This window comes from Neolamprologus brichardi, chromosome 11, assembly GCF_056152115.1.
Source record: "Neolamprologus brichardi isolate AB-2024 chromosome 11, ASM5615211v1, whole genome shotgun sequence".
In the NCBI taxonomy this organism is placed as follows: domain Eukaryota; kingdom Metazoa; phylum Chordata; class Actinopteri; order Cichliformes; family Cichlidae; genus Neolamprologus; species Neolamprologus brichardi.
The window spans coordinates 693,966-716,196 of record NC_142114.1 but is presented as its reverse complement, the minus strand read 5'-3'; the positions used below and the strand labels follow the sequence as shown (position 1 = coordinate 716,196).

The 22,231-nt window shown below is 40.6% G+C and overlaps 1 protein-coding gene across 2 annotated transcripts in view; it reads left to right on the top strand.

Annotated features, from left to right (window-relative positions):
- snrka (SNF related kinase a) overlaps positions 1-22,231 on the top strand; it is a 51,069-nt gene that overhangs the window by 14,448 nt on the left and 14,390 nt on the right. For both annotated transcript variants that reach the window (XM_006796005.3, XM_006796004.3), the window contains exons 3-4: positions 7,793-7,934; positions 21,310-21,522. In XM_006796005.3, coding sequence (XP_006796068.2) covers positions 7,793-7,934; positions 21,310-21,522 — 355 coding nt within the window. The remainder of the gene's footprint in view (positions 1-7,792; positions 7,935-21,309; positions 21,523-22,231) is intronic.

Below are 22,231 nucleotides of genomic sequence, written 5' to 3'. Positions count from 1 at the left end.
ACGCGAGATGGCTCCTGTGGTTTGTTTATGGCGCTGGGACGTTTTCTCTTAAGGGCCTTGTGTGAAAGACTGGTGTATCTTTCGCTGGCTATAGTTTTTCTTTTCCCAACTTGCTGCAAAGAAACAGCAGGTGCATCAAAATAAACTATTTCCAACAGTGTAATTTGAGTTCTAAGCATCCCAGAAACGGTACAGAAAAGCATAAAGTCAAACATAAGTTTTGGCTTATAAGGCCCTGAAGGTAAAAAATTACATTTTCCGTGAAAATGACGTCACCGGTTTCGGGCAGGTAATGGCGGACATGCGAAGTGTTATGAACAGCTAATCGGATCGGCAAAGCGTGTTTCTGGAATATTATGTTTTCGTTGCTGCAAGTGCTTTTTATGCAATTTTTGCAAAGCTATATGTGGAAGAAAACCGTGACCTAGGACAAGCTGATGGCATAAGATGTAAGTACAACTCCTCCGGTTTCATATGCAAAAGAAAATTATTGCGCTAGTTCAAGTGGTTCCAGTTGTACAGGGGATTTAAAAATAGTTAGGCAAAACGGAGTGTGTGCCTGCTCCGACTGGTTTTAAAGGGTTAATGATATATTTTATGTAATAATTTATAAAATTAGGTTAGAAACAATAGAAGACAAATGGCACATAGATATTTTTCTATCATTCACACGATATATATTTCGTCATATCGCCCAGCACTAGCTGGCAGCTTGTTTCAATAGATTTACACTTCAAATTAGGAAGTTTGTCATCAATGACAGTAGCTTATTGGAATGATGGAAAATGGCCTTTATTCACTTGCACATAAACATGTGGCTGTGTCCATCTTGTCGTTGCCTGCAGGTGAAGCGATGGGGGAGGGGGAGTTGGGAGGCAGCGTAACATTTGCGTAGAGACTAGAGCAGGGCGATATGACCAAAAATATTTATCACGATATACATTTGAAAATTTGCGATAACGATATAACTGAGAATATAATTGAGACTAGACAAAATACTTTACAACTCCACAACTTTATTAGTGCAAAAGAAAAACCCCCATCAATGTATGTGTGTGTGTATATTAAAAAAAAACCCCACCCAGCTCGCCACTGTGGGCGGTTTATCCTTCAAGCTCGGGTCCTCTACCAGAGGCCTGGGAGCTTGAGGGTCCTGCGCAGTATCTTAGGTGTTCCCAGGGCTGCGCTCTTCTGGACAGAGCCTCTCCGATGTTATTCCCGGGATCTACTGGAGCCACTCGCCTAGCTTGGGAGTCACCGCACCTAGTGCTCCGATTACCACGGGGACCACCGTTACCTTCACCCTCCACATCCTCTCGAGCTCTTCTCTGAGCCCTTGGTATTTCTCCAGCTTCTCGTGTTCCTTCTTCCTGATGTTGCTGTCAATCGGAACCGCTACATCGATCACTACGGCCGCCTTCTTCTGTTTGTCTACCACCACTATGTCCGGTTGGTTAGCCACCACCATTTTGTCCGTCTGTATCTGGAAGTCCCACAGGATCTTAGCTCGGTCATTCTCCACCACCCTTGGGGCGTCTCCCATTTTGACCTCGGAACTTCCAGGCCATATACGACACAGAATGACAGTACACTATGCCGGCCACTTGGTTATAGCGTTCCATGTATGCCCTGCCTGCTAGCATCTTGCACCCTGCTGTTATGTGCTGGGTTGTCTCTGGGGCATCTTTACACAGCCTTCACCTGGGGTCTTGCCTGGTGTGATAGACCCCAGCCTGTATGGATCTTGTACTCAGTGCTTGTTCCTGTGCTGTCTTTCAGTCCAGCTTTGTCCAGCCACTGGTAGGATTTCTGGATATCAGCCACCTCCTCTATCTGCCGGTGGTACATACCGTGCAGGGGCCTGTCCTTCCATGGGACGTCCACTCTCAGCTGTACAGTGTATGGTAGCCTGCTCATCCCACTGTGCTAAACTGTCGCCCATGGTTTGCTTTTTCATGATTTTTCCAGGCTATAGTGGAATTATTAGGACATTGAGACATATCGGGGGGGTCAAAAAACACAATGTAGTTATATTGCAGTTGTCAGTATCTACTTATGTTACATATTGAGAATTTCGGAACTTTGCAGTGCAGGAAGACATGCTGGATTCAGATGCAGACATGGAGCTCTTTGAGCCCGAGACCTGCTTGAATTTTAGGATAAGCCAGCAGTGGAAAGGAGAGTGTAGTAATGGCTCCTCAGGCACTCACAAAGGATTTGTAACTGCTAAGTAGGGAGTGAGTCAGACCTTCTGTCAGTCAAACAAATGGAAAAAAATGTCACTTTCACACACAAACCAGTGAACCTACACCCCAGATGCATCTGACCCACTGATACCTGAATGTTATAGAACCAACAAACAGTGGAAGATCAGCTTGTGTGATGGAAGGAAGTTCTTTGTTTTTTGAGTTGTGGGCCACTAGGTCATGTAAATATTGTTAAAACATAAATAACATTAAAGACAATTGTCATTCTCCAAGTAAGTTCACTTACAGGAGTGATTTAAAGTAATGTTTTTCTAGAAATAATGACCCTGTTTGAAGTTGGGTGAATGGCAAAAAGTGACTTGAGTGTTTCTCATATGTTTGGATTCTGTGGTTTATCAGGCCTCTTGGTGTTGCTGGATTGGTCAGTGAATTCCTTCTTGCCTCCACCAGTGTGTGAATGTGAGAGTTAATGAATAATGGCATTGTAAAGCGCTTTGGGTGCCTTGAAAAGTGCTATATAAATCCAATCCATTATTATTATTATTATTATTATTTTAACATGGTTGTAGTCGGGATTTGGAGGGGGCCTTGCACACTGACCCAGAAATTGCAGCATTCCTTCAAAATGTACTACTCTTTCTCTTGCTTTCTATATGTTTTTTTTAAATATCTTTTTTAATAAAAGGCATTAAATTATTTAAATAAAAATTCTAAAATGTGTCTTCACACTTACTTGGCTGGCCTGTATGTAGGAAGCACTAAACTTGAACTGAGGGGGGGAAAAAGCAAGAAAAGGATACAGTGACCACGTTACATTTAGGTGATGCACCAGTCTACAGTGTGGAGCTGCAGCATGTCTGTATGTGACAGGATGAGATCTCTAGCAGATCACCAGCTGTCATCTGGAGTGCTCTTTCTACTCTCTCTGCCTGTTAGTGACAGGAGCATTTATGTTGATGTGATGAGCGCACACGTGTATGAATCTGAAGGATTGATGAGTGGGTGTGTGTGCTCTTCAGGTTGACAGCTCTATACATGTTGGAAACCGCCTGTATGTGAAGGTGATCGCAGAGTTTTTGTGATGTTTTGAGTGGTTGTGATGTTCTACGTTTTCTTAAAACTACTGTAAAATATCTGGTGTGTGAAGAGTGTAGTTGGCTTTGGTCTAATTGGGTCACCTTTTTATGTCTTCTAACTATTTGGAGGCCGAAGGTGTCATCATTTTGTGTAGCATGGTAACCTTGGTTACATATTTAATTGTCCTTCTATGGTGGGTCACTGGAAAAAGAATTGTTTACCACTGGTTGACAGTAAATCAACAAAGTGACTCTCTTCAGTATAATTTAGCTGTCATTTCAAGGTTCAGTTGTTTGAACAGATCAACTCTCCTCTGTCAGGAGACCGAAACCACCTGGAGAGTCAGACTGTAATAAGGTAGAAATAAAGCATAATAGGAGCATACTAAATTGCTCTGACTCAGGTAGTTTTTCAGTATTTATTGAAGCTCATTGTGACCAGTGTTAAAGGCTTCTCATGCTCTGTAACTACAAGAAAGATGCTGCACTCCTGAGAGAGAAGGAATAAAATACTACTTTGTAAGAACTTCATTTTAAGGCTAATGAAATCTCTTTTCATGCTTACTGAAATATCCAAGCTTAAGTTTGAGAAGCATTCATAGGTAGGAAAAAAAAATATGTATGCTTTGCAGCCTAGCAGCAGCAGCTGACATTTCACAAAGTTCACATCTTTCAGAGAGTGGGCCTAATTAAACAAGCTCCTGAAGCAAATTTTGGGTGTTTAGACATGCTTTGACTTTGACAAGACAAATCCACAGACTCTGATCAAGCACCTGAATAAACCTGAAGTGTATTTCTAAGCACGCCAACCTGTTTATTTAATCAGTCTCGAAACACATTGGCACACGGTTTGGGAAAGACAAAAAATAACGTATACTGTCATCACTGTAATGTCATACATGGAGGGAATTAAATATCACATGTGTAAGGCACACGAGTAGGTGTGTATGTGTGTGTTTGTGGGGGTTCATGGGAGTGGGGTGTAGCTTTTCTGGCTTTTCTCTAGATCAAGCGTGTCAGTCAAGGAAGCCAACACATTAGTCATTAATGATAGAATAAATAAAATACTCTATTGGAAACTCACTGTGAAAACATTTTTTAATAATCCTTGCCATGTAAAATCCAAATGGGTATCATGAACAAAGGAAACGAACTAGGCCTCAAGAAATGCAATCTCAGAATTTTCTGTCATCTTTGTGGGGTTTTTTTTTGGGACTGACACGGAAAACATATAAATAAGTGTTAATGAAGTCATGCACCATCTAGCAGGAGGGAGGCTAGAGAACATCTCAAAAGGAAAAGTCATGACATCAAGAGTCTTTCCAGTCCGTTCCTATAAAGAGCTTGACCTTCTACACCTGTGGAGGCCATTGTATAAAGACAAGACTCCAGCCCCATGCCACAATACCAGAAATTTAGAAGTTGGTACTGATACTACTAGAACTACACGCTTCTCAATTTAACATGAAGATGCCCGCTACACACAAGCCACGGCATCCCTCTGATCCTGTGGGTGTGCCAGCACGTTGAGATCTAATAGGTACATCGAAAAGTGAGCTTCTACGACCAAGGTTAGACCAAGCTGAACTTTCTCCACATCCATATCCTGTTAATATTTCAGCAGAAGAGGAAACTGCTACAGGCTGAGAGAGAACTCTTTTATGGCGCTAGCATACTGCAGATGTGGGCACATTAAGGCTGTGATATATTTTATAGCAGAGTGCAACATCAGCCTCAGCGTTTGGGATGAAGACCTCTTTGGTGCTTATAATGTAGAGGTACATATTGTTTTAGCACTTTATACTCGGGCAGCTTTTTGGTCCATTAACACGGCTCCAGTAAAATGCTTGATCTGCTTCTCTAGTAGCTGTTAAACAACTCATTTCAAATCAAACCACTGCAGGTACTTTGTAAATGGCTTTAGACACACAGTAATTGTACTGATGCTTTTTTTTTTCTTTTTTTAAGGAGAAATGTTGTTCCTGTAACACCCCATTTGTTGGGCTTTAGCAGTGGCTCGGTGATATGAATACATCACTTTTTCAGAACAAATGCCATCTGGAAGTCAGACAGGAATTATCCTCTAAAGTGCTACAGAGCCCCCCCCCCTCCCAGTGGGGACTCTACTCTCATAAGACAACCTGCAACTGCACCACTGTCTGCTGCTGCTCTTGCAGCTGCTTCTGCATGCACACTGAGCTGGGGGAGAGCCAAGGATGGCTCCTGAAATCGAATGTGATGGATGGTATCAAAATGCATACCACAATAATTAGACTCAGTATTCAATCAGGCAAGCTGTTTCTTCAGAAAGTTCCTCTTAAAGGCACTCGGCCCTCTCTGTACGGCCATTTGGTTAGTTTAATTATACACAGCACTCCCTAGCCTAAGGCCAAATCTGGAGTGCTGATAGTAGCCCAGCAAAGCTGAGTCTAAAGATGCAACAACTCACGGCTGTCCCTTTGAGTTAAAAACATTTTAGAATCAGTTTGAGTTGTCATCTTTTTTCCTCCAAAAATGGTTTTTGTTGGGGATTTTTTTTAAATTTTACTATCTGGCATTTTTTCTAGCACATCATCAAGGCTCCACTCTGCCAAACCATTTGGTATTGAGGGCAACTATGTGTTTGACCTTAATTAGAAACTTACTTAAAAATCCTCATCATGGTAATTACTTTAGGGCTGCCAATGTTTGATTAGAGATTCTGTGATGTCTCCCTCTCTCTTCAGCCTAAGTAAGTTGGCCCTGTTTCTCTGCTAAGTGATGAAAATGTTACACATTAATGCCCAAAGCTTTGCATGTGATTATACGGGCATGGCAGGACATGCAGTATAAATACTGTATGTGTGTAATGAACTTGGCTCAAACATCTGCCTCTATGTGTGTGTGCCAAACAAAGTTGAGAACATACCGTACTATACGGAGCGACAGGACAAGGTTTATTGTCCCAGCTCTCTACTCGAGGCTGTTTCTCGTCCTTGACTAGTAAACCAAAGGCTGTGTGTATGTGTGCATGAATGTGTCTTTAGTTGCATAAAGTGTGTATGGACCGGTGCTTCTGCATGCTGACAGCTTGCTTTCACTCGGTGCAACTAGCAAGTGCAAATATGTACACTTGAATAAGCATATGCATAGATGAATTAACATGTTTTTGATTATGCTGTTAGCACACGTGCACTGTTGCTTGAGAACATTGAACATGAGCTTGTTTTGGGTTTCAGTGACATTTTGTTTTATGCAAGCAAACCAGAGAAAATTAGGATTTAAATTGCAATTGAGAAAATGCAGTTTTAAATTGTCCTGCATTATCCAGTACAGGGTGTAGTTACATGGGCCGGGACACTAGGGGGTGTTAATAAAATAATGTGGTTATGTTCTATTAATACCTAATAGCATACAGTAAGAGGAAATAAGGCACTCAAACATGCTGATTAGAAATGTCTAGGAGAGAGGTGAAAGCGAGAGATGGCTGTTATCCCGCTTCTGCCTCCATAGTGCCAATCAGCAGCAGAAAAGGGAAAACATTTATTTATATTAGAGATATAAGAATGGATAGATGGATAGATGGATTGATGGCGATATAGATATGGTTAAGCAGATAGTTGGTTTCTTTATGGTTTTATGGTTTGTTTGCATCCTTTGGACATTGCTTGGTTTTGATTTAAATTTACTGAGGTCTTATAAAGCATTTGTTGTTCTTAAATGGTGGAATTACACTCAAAAAAACTGACTGCTATCTTTGTACAAAGTTATACAGAAGTATAAGTTGTATAACGTGTGGAGACGACAGGTGAAAAGGCCTTGGAGGAAGACTTTACTGTACTTCTCACACTTCTGTCCATCACTGTTGTTTACCACACTGGCTGAGAACATCTTAGTTCCTTTAATTGTCTGCTTGTTTCCGATCAGTGGCATCGTTTCCATTGCAGTCATCTTTTCTCATGACGTTAGAGGGTGGAGAGATCAGGGGAAAAACACGCTTGTAAAATGAGATGTCTTCCACACTGGAGAATTATTTGAAGCGATGTTAATTAGGGACGATGTCTGAACAACAGGATCGCATGTCATTGGTTTTTAATGTCTCTGTAGCATTTTTCAACAAATACACTATACAGATGTGCTAGATGAAAACACTGGAACACCACAGTCTCTGTTTAGACTTGGTACAGATAGAGGGTTTTCTTTCCCCCCTCTTTCACATGCTTCAACTTCTCCACTTTCTGACCTTCCACCTGCACTTAGTTTTTAAATATAATCCATATCATGATGTCATAACTAGGTTTTGTGTGATTATTCAGCCTTGGATTCAGTCCACGAGGACAGATATAGTTTAACAATACATTTGACACATCTGTCGTAGGTAGCACACAGCTGTGGATCAGAATCGCATACAGCCATATTTGTGTCTGAGAAATTGATGGGTAATAAATGTCCTCGTAATATTGCACCTGTTAATTCCATGATAAATGTCACCCAGTCCTAAGTCTGACCTCGTGTCTTTCTCTTCCTCAGATATCTGGAGTCTCGGTGTGATACTGTTCATGTTGGTTTGTGGCCAGCCACCCTTCCAGGAAGCTAACGACAGTGAGACCCTCACCATGATCATGGACTGTAAATACACTGTACCACCTCATGTCTCCAGCACCTGCAAAGAGTAAGTAATGCACAGCATTTTTCTTCTTTCACTCTGCCATTTGAAAGCTTGTGTGTGGTCCTTTTGCTTGCATACAGAGATGGATCGATCAGAATGGGTTGATTTTCAGTATTTGCTGGTTACACAAGAGGAAATTGCAGTCAGTCACTGGTTTGCTATAAGATGGTGTACAGAGACAGTATATAGCTCAACTTGTACCTTTTTTCCCCCTCAAATGTTTTCTCATGCCCGGGCTTGACAGTGTTGTGTTAAAAGCTATGGAAAATTGGAGACAGTGCATCCTGCATAATGCTCCACTGTCACATCTTTTGTCAGAAGGTAAACTGTGGGATCTCTGCTGCAGCTGGCCACTGAAATTAGGGCCATGTTCAGGGATCAGATTAAGTTTCAGTGACAAAGGTGAGTGCATATACACTGCAACAGGAAAGCTGTGAGGTTTTGACTGCAACCCAAACCACATCAGGTTGGTGGAAATGTCATGTGCTTCCTGCATTAAGTAAAAGGTTGTATAATCATCACTAAAATGGTGCTGAGAAAGAGTGTTAGACATTTTTCAGTTAAAGCTTTTTTGAAACCACTCTCAGATTTGTCAACAGCTTAGATGTAAAAGGAAGAAAAATAGTAATCTGTGTTTCTCCATCCAGACTAGAACAGGATCAGAGCTCGGCTCAAGGTTAAACTCTTTGGGGTATTCTAGTCCTCATTTGAAAAGTTTTTTACTTTAAATCTGATCTTTAGTCATCAGCAGTGCTTTCACATATAGAACACAGGAACTGTTCATGCCCTGCATTAACATTTGTCTTGGATAGACTATGAATGACAGTACATTTGACTGTCAATTATATTTTGATGTATCAGATACAAAAACAACTTTTCTTTTTTTTTAAATTCTCCCAGCTCTTATTAGTGTCCCTGCTAATACAGCAAAATTATAAGCTATCTTCTATATAGTTTGCTGAGCAGAGGTCAGTTAATTGATTGAAACTGTCATCTGATAACTTGTTTGGTGTTTTTTAATTATCAGCTCAAATTATGAACATCATCAGATTTGTTACAGCTAGCTGGCTGACCATGTCCTCCTCTAACTAAATCTAGTCTAAAAGAAATGCTAGTTTGCCAAATCATTTCAGCAGTTAACTTTATTCATGATAGTATAAGGAGCTTGGAAAGAAAAGCGTCATGATGCTAACTTCTGTATAATGGCTAACACAGGGGTCAGCAACCTTTAACACCCAAAGAGCCATTTGGACCCAGAGCCTTGACCTGACTTTTAAAAAATTATTGAAGAAAAAAACACTAAAATTCAGCCTAAATATGTATTTTACCTGGTTAATGTGTGTGGCGGGGCGTGGTCTGCAGCGCCACTGCAGGGGAGGCGGATGCACCTGAGCGGCACCCACAATCACGCCTCGCCGCCTTAACGTCTGTGCCATCTATGCTGTTGTGTTGGTGTGTGTCGGGCTGTGAGCTGAAAAGCAACCGTGTGTGAAAAGTGGTCAATAAAGAGATGCTGAAAAGCGTGTTCATGGAAACATCTGCCGTGATATGTTTACACTGGGACTTCTGCTCCTGAACCTCTGTGCACAGCGTCTGCAAATCGGGGCTGTACGAAGTCCCTTTCATCTTTACGCAGGACTGTAAGCTGTCATCTGTGAGGCGTGAGCGGTGTTTGTTTTTAACATAGTTCACGGTGGAGAACAGCTGCTGACATAATGTGGATCCGAAGATCCATAATTGGCCTTCCTGGGGTTGAAAGTCTCGATAAATTGCACGGCGTTTCGGCGGCTACACCGGCTTCCGCGAGTGTGACGCTTATTTTGAATGATGAAAAAATAATAAAATATAATTTTATTTTTATATTTCAAAATCACAATAATCTTCCAATTTAGAACTACAAGTTAAAAAAAGAACTAACATAAATAAAATACACTTCAACTAAATACTTCTATTTGGCCTTCTAATTTATTTTCCCAAACCATGCGGAGCCGCACTATAAGGACTAAAGAGCCGCAGGTTGCCGACCCCTGGGCTAACAGAACTGATTGTAGAATCAGTATATCATGTTATGGCAGAAGGTAAAAATGTATGACTAACATTGTTCTACAGTAGTAAACGCATCATGAATATGTAGCATCTATGTGTCTTTGCTTTATTATGTCTGTCACTTTCCATTATACTGATATTCAGCTGTATAGTATCTATGCTGCTCTACCCATTTGTCCAAATCATTTCACACAGTACATCATAATCGTGCACAACAGTCTTCTATACATCTTATCACTGTGCAATCCAAGCTGTGTGTGTTGATAGTTTAGGATGTCATCCAGCTTGAAATACCAGCCTCACACCTGAAAATGTTACAGACCGGATGGACTGAAACTTGCTTTGTCCTCTTCTGTCCCAGTTACCTTACATATCTGTCCATGTAACAATGTGTGTATCCCAGTTTCCCCCTCTGTCTGTGTCTGTGTGTAGTCAACATGTTGCATCTCTGCTTTGTAAAAGCCTTGTAAAAGTCTACTGTTGGATACATCAACTTGTACAAAAAGTTCTGTTAATCTGTTAATCTATAAAAACCTGTTATGTCAGTGATATGTCATAAAACAATCCAGTTATTTCACCTGCAAAGCGAAAGCAAAGTTCACATAGTATTTCATCGACTCAAAGTTGATCTCTATGCACAGTATGAGTATGAGATCAGGAAATGGAGCAGCAATTAGTCACCAAAAACTTATAAATGCACCTTATGGTCTTTGACTGTGACTTTGGAAACTGTGACCAATTATGTAGCAGTCACTAATCCAGACTGACAGACTAGCAGCCGGCTTGTCCCTTTTATAAAATGTTTATTTATAAAAAATAAAAAAAAGCTTCATCGTCACAAAAAACAATTGAAATACATGAATGAGTTCACCCACAGTACCGCCAGTAAAAATACAGCATGTCGAGCTAAACTGGAACAGGAGAAGAAAAAAATGCACGCTGTGATAACATAGTTCTATATTTTGGCAGAATCTCCAGAACAATGGTGCTAATCACTGCACTACCGTGCTGCCTCTGTAAAAGATAATACAAAGGTTTAAGTGCAGCTTGATGTTGTCTTACAACACATTATTACTTTAACATTGGTAACACTGATTAATATCGAGTATCAGCAAAGCCGATCAGCAGACTTGGTCATCTGGGGGTAGGGATGGGTATCGTTTAGGTTTTATCCGATACCGGTGCCAAACCGGTACTTTTGAAACGGTGCCGGTGCTTAAACGGTGCTCGAACCGGTGCTCGAACTGGTGCTTAAAGAATGGAGAACACAAACTTTGTCCAAAAACCTCTCATGTTTAGCTGTGTTTTTTTGTAAAAAGATAACAATGTTAGCCTTTTCTGCAGCTATAGGGCATATATGGTATCACTCTTTGCTGGAAGCAGTGCTTAAACAATGGAAAAAACACAAACTTTGTCCAAAAACCTCTCATGTTTAACTGTTTTCCACTTTTTCTTTGGCCATTTTAGCCTTTTAGGTCAGGGTGAAGGGAGCATCTGCCATCAAACAAGAAGACAGCCGCATGTAACTACGACGGTGTTTGCTAGTTCACTTTACATGCATTAATGTAATAACGTGGTTAGCCTACTCAACGTAAATTGCACACGAACAACATTAAGCTACTCACGCAGCGAAGAACGGCTGCTGCTGCCATCATCATCCGTCATCATTTCTGCTACACTGGCAGGGCTAGGGGCCAGGACTGTCCTCTTCGGGTTCTTGGGGGATGTTGCTAACTTGGTGCATTTCTCGGCTTTTAAAAAAAAAACCGCTATGCGTCGCCAGGTTCGTCATCAGATTCAAGGTGTTACCTCCTTTGCATAGTATCACCTTAAAGCACTTGTTGCAGGCTGCTGAGTTTGCATCTTTTGCTGTGAAGTACAGCCAGACTTTTGACTGCTTTGCCTTGGGCATTTTTAATCTGTAGCTCTGCTCTAAAAGAACGTACGTACCTTGGCCTGCCTGCTATCCTTGCAAAGGTAAAATGATTGGCTAGAATCCAAAGTGTATGACATCTCGGGGGAGGGGAGAGCACTGAAATAAAGCACCAAAATGTGTGCTGCTTTTCGGTCTGGTTACTACCGTGTATGTCAGAACCGGTGCCGGTACCCATCCCTATCTCAGGGCGATCAGGTAAAAAACTGGTCAAGTCTGGTCACCAACAATCAGCTGATGTGATGTGTTTGTAAAAGGAATGGGTCATAATAACAAAACCTTTCCGTCTTTGCCATGTCATGTGGGAATGTGTAACATTGCTTAAAAAATGCTTAAAAGTTATTTTTGATCATAAAGAAGCACCAATTGCTGTGACAAATGTCATTACTTTGTGTATCACTGTCACTGCTGTTCAAATAAAGCTATGTGAAATATTATTGTATCCCATATCTGAAAAGAAGTTAAGACAACTTACCAGGTGTTACTGAGCTCGTCCTGTTAGTGTTTCTGATCTGCAGTGGAACACAGCAGCAGCCACACTGATTGATTCTAGGCCTGGCAGACATGTTTGCTGGCAGAGATTAAAACCCTGAAAGCAGTGTGAGGAGGACAGTTCAGCTGTGTGTGTGTGTGTGTGTGTGTGTGTGTGTGTGTGTGTGTGTGTGTATAGCAAATACATTAGCAGCTGCTAATTAATTCTCTTAAGATCCACTGCAGTGATTTTTGAAGCAAAAAAGACGGACACTCTCTCGAGGTTTAATCAAGAAATTAATCATGATGATTTTTTTCTGACCCTGTTAAAAATAAAAAAATAAATTATTTACATATGTATTTTTTGGGTTAATAAGCTCTTGTTTTATCCATTGTTGTGCATCACAGCCTAGAAAGAATTGTTTCTGCACTGGCTGCAAACATAGTCACCACATGTGTAGGAGGTGAAAACTATGATGTTCCGAAAACTTAGATGGCCGTTACAACACCAGATGGGCAGTCATGTACATCTGAGGTGACACAAGGAGAAATGGGTGGCTTCCAAGAACACAAGAGATGGCATTGTGCTGAAAACATTTTGGCAAACAAACTGCACAAATGATTATTTTTAGACCCAGGAAATAAATGCTTATCTCTTTAGAGTCGAAGGAGAGATGTGACTAGATTGAAATGCTAAGCTGAAGCAGCTGTGTACAATCTGATGGGCTTTGATTTAGAGGAGAAGAGCTGGTTGCTGCACACAGAGTCTCAGGGTTATATTTTTACAGTGTCAAACTGGTGAATTATCTGCCCGTGTCACAGTTTAGCATTTCTAAATGCTTCTTCCTTACATATTGCATATTTTGTTTTTACAAACAATTCTGTCAAAATTGCCAGTGAGAATAGTAGTCATGCTGCTATGGAAGCAGCTGTTGAATAGCTCGTGAATATAGTTGTAAACAACTAGTGTGGTTGATTATTGGTATAAGAAAATGAGAAGTAAAAAGGGAAAAAAAGGGAAGAATCACATACACATTGTTGCAAACCTGATAAAAAGCTGAAGTAGCTGCTTTATTTCACCTTCAATGAATCTTCAAAGTTTCGTTTGGATTGTTTTGAGTTCATTAATATTTGACAATTCACCATAGTTCTGTTCTAGTTTAAAGAAGTTGTACACAAACTAAGCAACCTAGTGCTGTAAAATAAGTCTGCAGCTGTATTTTAATCACATTATTAAGACCATGATAACAAAAGACAGTATCAGATCATGTGTACGTCATCTTTAGAGCCACTCCAAACCCTTGAACTTACTCTGTAATATCATTTTGTAAAACAGAGTTAAGCTCAACTTCAGTGTTTTCACACGGGATTGTCGATTTTAAGAGTAGAAAAGGTGTGGAAAGCTACTCAAGCTGTTAGCTTTCTTAACGGCTTGTCAGACAACACATTAAGAAAACATTTATCTGTTCCTTTGTGTTGGAATTAAAAGAATGAAGTTTAGTCTCTTGGGTGAATATATGACTTCTCTTTCCAACAGTTTCTGACGTAAGCGAGGACTACTGTCAAATAAAGGAACACAGGGAAGTTGTTTTTTTGACGGCTCAACTAGTATTTGCTTTCGAGACTGGCTTTTTGGCCATACTGATGTAATAAAAAAAGTGGTTACTTTTTACTTGTACACTTATATAGATTAATAACATCTCTCTTTTAACATGCTAACTGAGGCCTGTAGAGTCAGAGATGTAGCTCTCGGGGTTTTGCAGTTTTTGCTTTGCTGGGATGGTTATTCTTGGAAAGATTGAATGTTTCATGCTTGCAAATAGTAGAATGATACTCAAACGGCCGTGTTATTGTAGGGTCTGCCTTACAATATAAAGCGCCTTGAGGCGACTGTTGTGATTTGGCGCTGTATAAAAAAATTGAATTGAATAGAACCCATCTCAGATTGATGAGCATGTGCTTCTCGAAGGTCATTGCTGATATCTTTCCTAGTTGCCATTGTGTTAGCACACACCTGAATGCTCCAGACTTGCAGACTGTCAAAACTGCTTGTTTTTTACTTCTCAGTCGTAAAAGGCTGATGAGGTATTGTTGTCCCCCTGCCGGGCAGGTGGGCAGACAACATGGACACCCAAGTTTGTGAATGCGATAACTAGAGAATGAAGTCACATAGGTGTTTCAAATTGATACCATAAGTGCATCTACTAAAAATCTTTGAAAACTTTGAATCTCAGTGACCTTGACCTCAGAAAATCTAGTCAATGTGGTAACGACTGTTTTTTTTGGGTTTTTTTAGAAATGCTCACGCTTACTGATAATCTGTTAATGAAGTGTATTTGATTAGCAGCATAGAGCTGCTACTTACTGCTTCCACAGGAATTAAAAGTAGTAAGGGTGGACTTAGTTATTCACCCTTCTTTGGCATTTTGTCTTAATGTTTGTGGTTGAATATGTCATGTGGCATTGTTCATATGAAGTCGTATTTACGTCATTTTAAGACCTGCTTGGGACTAGAAGATTTTTTTAAATGATGTTGTGTTATGTAAACTTAAGTGAAAGAGGATCTACTTTCTTTTTACCATGACTGTTTTACTTTTGCACCCTTAGTTCATATTTTAAAGTCTTTCCTGTTCTGTCTGTGAAGGTTCTTAGTCATCCAGGTCATCGTAGTCAAAGGAGCTTGCAAAGGAGCTTGCAAAGAGTGTCCCCCCACAGAGGTCCCTCTGTGGGGGGACACTCCCACTAGGTTTATATCTGGGACTCCCCACCATTTGACCTTAGAACTGAAGAAGCTTCTCGGATGAGAGGTGAAACGTCTTCAAGTAACTTAAAGAAGTCCAGACGCTTTTCTTTGCAAGCTCCTTTGACTCTTTCCTGTTCTACTCTTTTACCTCTCTGACAACTTTCTGACCCCATTTTTCACTAGACAATGAATCAGTCACAGTCTATGAACTAACCTCTTTTAATTAAAGAGATTAGCATTGAAATAACATAGTTTCACTTGTGTCAGCTGCTTCCTAATCCCTTACATCTCTTAGTAGAATTCTTGTACTGAACAGTGATTCCAACTACACATGCTTGTTTCTGTCCTTTGTGATATCCAGTGTAAATCAGGTGCTGACAGTTTTGATAGGCGTTTCTAACATTCATCCTGGATAAGAGCTCTCCTCCTCTCCTCACTACGCACCTGTTCTGGCCTGCTTTGTGTGCCACCACGCAGGGCTCCACATTTTACTTTTTCCATTTTGTCTGTTTGTTTGGATGCACCTCTCTTTGTGCTCTCTATTCCCTGTTGACGCACCAAAATGCATTTACATGCCACAGTTAATTAATTATTCACCATCTCTCTTTTGCTATCCCTCCTCCTCCATCTGAGCTTTTGTTTGTTTTTGTAATCCTTAATTTTAGTTTCTTAGGATTACACTGAAAATGGTGCTTGTTTTATATGCCTACCATTCATAACGTCTGCCTGCTTCCCCCCATCAGCCTGTACAAACAAAGCTACTGTAGTTCTGGTCTGTCTGATAGCTTAAGCTGAGAATGGCGATTGTGTGAACTGCGTGAGCTGCTGAGAAACCGAACGCTGTGTTTCTTGGGATGCTGATTGTTACTGTGTAAACTACATACAGATGATGCATCAGGATTGGTGTTTAGTCAGTTTGCTCCTTGTTGATTTCCTTTGTTTGAATCTGGAGGAGTGCTCAAAATATGCATGCATGCATGCATATTTTGATGTTCATTTTTTTTTCTCTCACAACCTTTTTCATGCCTTACACGTTTTTCTGACACATGGGTTTGTGGTATCTCTCACACACTCCTCCCCAGAGAATGTGGGGACTAGCTTTTATACACCACTGTAAGTGTGTATGTGTGAAATCTGTAGCAGGAGAAAGAGCAGGCAGCTTTGTGTGTCTGCAATACTACACAGCCTCTTTCTGTTTAGGCCCCAAGGGAATGAGAGAAGGAGCAGAAGGCATGGGACAAGACAGCAATTTGTAGGGAAGTGCTGGTTAGAGCAACACATACAAGTTCAGGAGGTCAGATGTTGTTTTCTTATGCTGTAATCCCAGTGGACTGTGTGTTATTTGTAAGATATGGTGTTGAAGGCACCTTCAAATGCATGAATGCTTAGGTTTGGGGCATGTTATGCAGTTTTAATGGGCTTTACACAGCAAGCACTTTTGAACTTTAAAACCATGCTCTTTACTTACTAGGGGTGCAACGATACACAAAATTCCCGGTTCGGTTCGGTTCGATACTTTGGTGTCACAGTTCAATATTTTTTTTGATACAAAAAAATGTTCATGCCTTTAATTTGTAATTTATTAAAATTATAAATATATATTTTAAGTCAAAAGTACAGTTTTTAAATTTAATGTTGCTGAAACAACAAAGTAATAAAATAATAAATCTATCTGATCGAGAAATCACTCATCTTTGGAAAAGAGAGTTTATTACAGAGAAATGGCTCTTTCCAAAATAAAAGCTATACTATACACTTCTTCTGGGCTATATTCTCAGCAGCATATTAAACATATCAGGTCCCCATAAGGAGAATCATGTGCTAACGGCTGTCTAAATGACTCGGGTAAAGTTTGTAGCATGCGCTTGTTGTTTTTGTCTGCTTCCACTCGTCTTTGCACTAGGATGATGTCGGCGTAAATGTGCAGTCATATTCGTTATGTTCCCACTAGTGCTGTCAGCGTTAATCTCGTTGAAATGACGTTAACGCCACAACACGGCAAATCTCCGTTAACGAGCTACCGCGGATCGCCCCGTGCGTGGGGCTGGACAGCCAACACGTTAACGAGCTAACTGCGCTAACACACTAGTTCCCATCAATGTAATTGAGCATTGCTGGCACATCCAACATACTGTTTTACTTTTGTCCATAACGCGCTTACCTTCAGGGTCATACGTCACATGAAAACCAAAATAGTTCCAAACGCCAGATCTGAATGAGGGTGGGGGAGGTTCAATTTGCCATGTTGCAACGAGAGCTTAGCTTCTGTCTCGCTAGCTTGCCCTGCGCTCAGTGAATCTGCGTTCGACTACTCCGCCTAGGCTGCACTGTCGAGCGCAGATCCACTGAGCGCTCAACACAGACAACATCGTCAAAAGGAAAGTTGATCAAATAAATTAAAAATTTTGTATTGTTCGATACATATGCGTACCGAACCGAAAGCACTGTATCGAACGGTTCAATATCGATACAAGTATTGTTGCACCCCTATTTCTTACAATGTTTAAGTAATTATGCATAAAAATCTAAAGATGATTGTATGAGATAATGTGAATGCAGCTCTCGGTCATCCATTTGAACTCCCTTCTTGCTCCTTTTAACCAAGTATTTTCAGATTGATTGCCCTTCATGAATATAAACCTGTTTGAAATTTGCCATGGTTAACATGAGCATCCATGATTGGCACAGTATATATTTGAAAGACAAAGTTTAATATGATACATTCATTCACAAAAATATCCCACTAGATGTGGCAGACGACCACTCAGTGTAAGGTTTATGCCACAGCTGCCACAGTACTGGTAATCATCAAAATGTTGATATCCAGGAATCTTTAGATTTATTTTTTTATAATAATTTTACAATAATTAAAAAAAATAGAACATAATATTGTTGACATTGTTTTGGTTTAGGATGAAAAATGTAGTTATTTACTTCCGTTCCTCAGCAGAAAAGAAAACATTTTAGTGTTTGAATGTTATGCTTGATTATTTCTGATGTGTTCTGGTTGGGTATAAAACAAACAGCATTTTCGTGTTGTCTTGTTCTGCTGTTGGATGTGTTTTTTAACCCAGTGTGTGTGCATGAACTGTTACTACTTTGTAATGCACTGTTGCTTTCACTGTACTGCATCTTTCTCCCATCAACCGCCCCTGTTGCTGCTGCTGCTGCAGCTGGATTTGGTCTTCAGGGAGCCTTGCTAGCTCTGACTAATCCTCAGAATGACAGGAAGCAGAGCACTGCTGTGCCCAGCTTGTTAGCCTGTAGCCTCCACCACCATGGTCTGTTCATTCTTTGCTGCAAATAAACTTGGGAATTTGATAAAGTTGGGAAAATGATTTTAGTGAAGTCTGAATGAGATGAAGTGCACTGGCTGGGTTGCACAGTTTAGTCTGTGTGTGTCACAGAGTGTGTATGTGTGTGTGGATGTCATCAGCCTTATGTCATCCCTTGTTGTGAGTCAAGAATCTAAAAGTTCAAGTCATGTTATGCTCGCTACTTGTACTCAGTTTGTGTTCTGTCATTCTTCTCCAACTACAACATTGCTGCTGTTTCTCTGAGCATTATTTTCACAGCTTTTTTCCCTTAGTTTCCATGGCATTTTTGTTCTTTCCCAAAAAACAGACACTCAGACTGCTCTTAGAAGGCCAAGCTCTGAAGTGGTGCCCCCCACTGCAGCTCAGTTCAGGGTTATAAAGGGCGTTCATACAGGAAGTTTCTGTTGTCACCAGAAACTTAGTAAGTCAATGACATCAAGCAAGTTCAAGGGATGACAGGTGAACTAACTACTGGCAGTGGGCCCTGAGTTCAATTTTTCTCATCCTTGATGCAAATGAATGAAGCAACTAATGATAAAAACAAGGGATACCATGAAGTGATATGAGGGGAGGTTGTGAATACATGAGGGGGTTACCTTGCTAACTGGAGCCAGAAATGAGCACTAGTGACCAACATCCAGCTACAAAGTGATGTTTAATGAATGAATTGGTGAGAGTGGCAGATGTACTCTGACCCAGTTAATCAGGAAGTGTGCATGTAGTCTGAAGGTGCTACACAGCATTACAAACTCACATCTACATCTTGCAACTGTGTACTGTCATCAGGAGGCAGTATCAAGAATGTGGGATACTGTTGTCCAGGTGCTGTTGATATTCCACAGAGGAGACAAAATTGGAAACATAATTTCTTTGTAATAAAGTGAATGTTAAAAACAATGAAACTGTTAACTGCATTCATTGTCTTTGCTTCTTCCTCTTTGTGGTGAACTTCACGGTTGCTCTCTTTCCTGTTTCAGCTAATGCTTCACTAGTCTGCTTTCTGCCTATGCACAGCATTGATTTCCACAGTGAGGCATTTGGACGGCATACAGATGTGTCTATACATCCTATACAACGAGTGAATTCCCAGAATCGCTTTCTTTGTTTAGCCAAAAAGCTTGCTATGGGACACTAATGTGGGGGGATATATATTTTATACACACACACATACACACACACACACATACACACACACACACACACACACACACACACACACACACACACACACACACACACGGTGGGCCATTTATATGGATACACCGTAATAACATGGGAATGGTTGGTGATATTAAAGTCCTGTTTGTGGCACATTAGTATATGTGAGGGGGCAAACTCCTCAAGATGGGTGGTGACCATGGTGGCCATTTAGAAGTCGGCCATCTTGGATACAACTTTTGTTTTTTCAATAGGAAGAGGGCCATGTGACATATCAAACTTATTGGTAATGTCACAAGAAAAACAATGGTGTGCTTGGTTTCAACGTAACTTTATTCTTTCATGAGTTATTTACAAGTTTCTCTTTGTTCACAGCCATTGACATGTCGAAGAGGTTAACACGTGAGGTTATATAGATAGATAGATAGATAGATACACACATACACAGATCATCTGTAATCCTTCTTTTCTCTTTTTGTTTATATGTATGAAGGAAAAACTTTTAATAAGAAGGCATTGTTTAAAAGAGCTTGAAGACAACCATCTGGTTCTACACCAGTGCAGACGTTGTGCTGAACATTATTAGACATCACCCTAAAATGTGTGTTGGAATTTCCTTCATTATAAGGGTTGTATTTGTAGGAATCTATTAAATTATGCACAGTAACCACAATCCCACACTGAAATTCAAGCTCTCTGTATTAATGTTAGTCATCTCACTAGATTGCAAATCCCACCTAATCCTGTTAAATTGCAATCTCAGCTTTCAAGAGTGTCATTTGTGTGGAATTAAGGCTGCCAGCTGACCAGCTGTAGTTTGACATACACAGCTCATTCAAAGCAAATCTCAAACACAGTCTGTCACTCTACATCCTCTGCTCCTCCTCTCCACACAGAGCATCACATTACTGACGCAGGCTAAACTGTACTGAGACAACCAGTGCTGAACCCCGCAAGAATGAAGTGTCCAGCCACAGTGCTGCTGGCACTTCTACAAAACATCTTGTAACAACAAATAAATCTAAAACAAACACCACCAAAATTGAGTGTTGTGGCGTTCTTAACACTAAACAAAGCACAACGCTTGTTCTAATAGGTAACCTAGCACCGGCACAAGGGACAGGTGGAGTTCAGCACGCAGATGGGTCCAATATGATCCGGCAGCATCTGTATCTAATCACATAAAACAGCCACTGCGAGATGTGGAATTCTGGCCCAATAGCAGCTTCTGATACAGTTTAATTTTTCCCCCATTTTCTATTTTTTTTTTTTTTTATTTCTTCCTTTGTTTCACAAAAAAGAATTACGTAAAACTGAACAATTTTTCAGTTTGTCTTTCAGTTGTCTTTCACTTCTATTTATAAACATTTAATATATGCAGAATGAATGTGTCACATTAATAATTACCTACTCACATTGATAAACCTTCACAACAGGGACCTGGCTAGTGCCAAGAAAGGGCTGGAGATGGATGCGCAGGAGCCAGACCTTCCAAAAAAGAGCAAAGGGTGTGCCCACTGTGGGTGAATCGTGTAAATGTACCTAGGTGGTTCACTCAGAGAAAGTCTGTGTGGGAAACTTTAGGTGTTACAATTTGAAACTGTTAACAATCAACTAGTCAGAGACCACGTAAGCCATACTTAAAGTGATACTTTAACCGGATTTGATTTAAGTGTGTTTTCCCCTCTCTCCTTTTCTCATTTTCCTCAGTCTGATAGACCGCATGCTTCAGAGGGATCCCAAACAACGAGCCTCCCTGGAGGAGATTGAGAGCCATGCCTGGCTGCAGGGGGTGGACCCATCCCCAGCCACCAAGTATAGCACTCCCCTGGTCTCTCACAAAAACCTGTCAGAGGAGGAACATAACAGCATCATCCAGCGCATGGTGCTGGGAGACATTGCAGATCGGGAGACCATAGTCGAGTAAGTTGTGCTTCAGCTTTTTCTCTGGTGTTTGCACAGTGAAACCACAACAGATCCAGGGTGATGTAATCACATTTTTATAGGGTGTTCTCTGCTCTTAGTGATCACTCAGAGCACAAGTCATTGGAGTCAACTTTAAAGATTTTACTCATGAGCATTTGTAGATGGGGGAGCTGTTTGCCTTTTTAGAACCTCTTTTTATAAAATGCAGTTCAGTGAAGCCATAAATGTTTTGGCTGCTCTTCATTTTAAAAGTAGGCGATTAAGGGGAAATTGTCTCTCACTTCAAAACTGATATCATTTGCAAACTCATCAGGAAACCTTATTTGAAACGGAACTCATTAGACCAACACAAGCATCATCAGTGCCGATTGATGCCTTTTTATTTTTGAGGAGGGGGTCAATGAACAGATTAGCCTATAACTTTTGAAACTTTAATAAAAATGACACCAACGGCACTAAGCAGTCACAACATTTTTCTGCCATTGTGAAACCTGTTTCACTTTAATGTACAATTGTACAAGGAGCCAACTAACACAGCACGCATCAGCACAAAGCCCAGAGCTTCCTGACAGATGTTTAACTGAAAGAAGCATCAGCTCGTTACCTTCCAGCCCTCAGAGAAGCCTGGTGTGTGCTTACATACTGAGAAGCAGAACGTAAGAGGAATTAAACAGAACAGCTGTTGATTTCAGAGTCAGGATTTCAA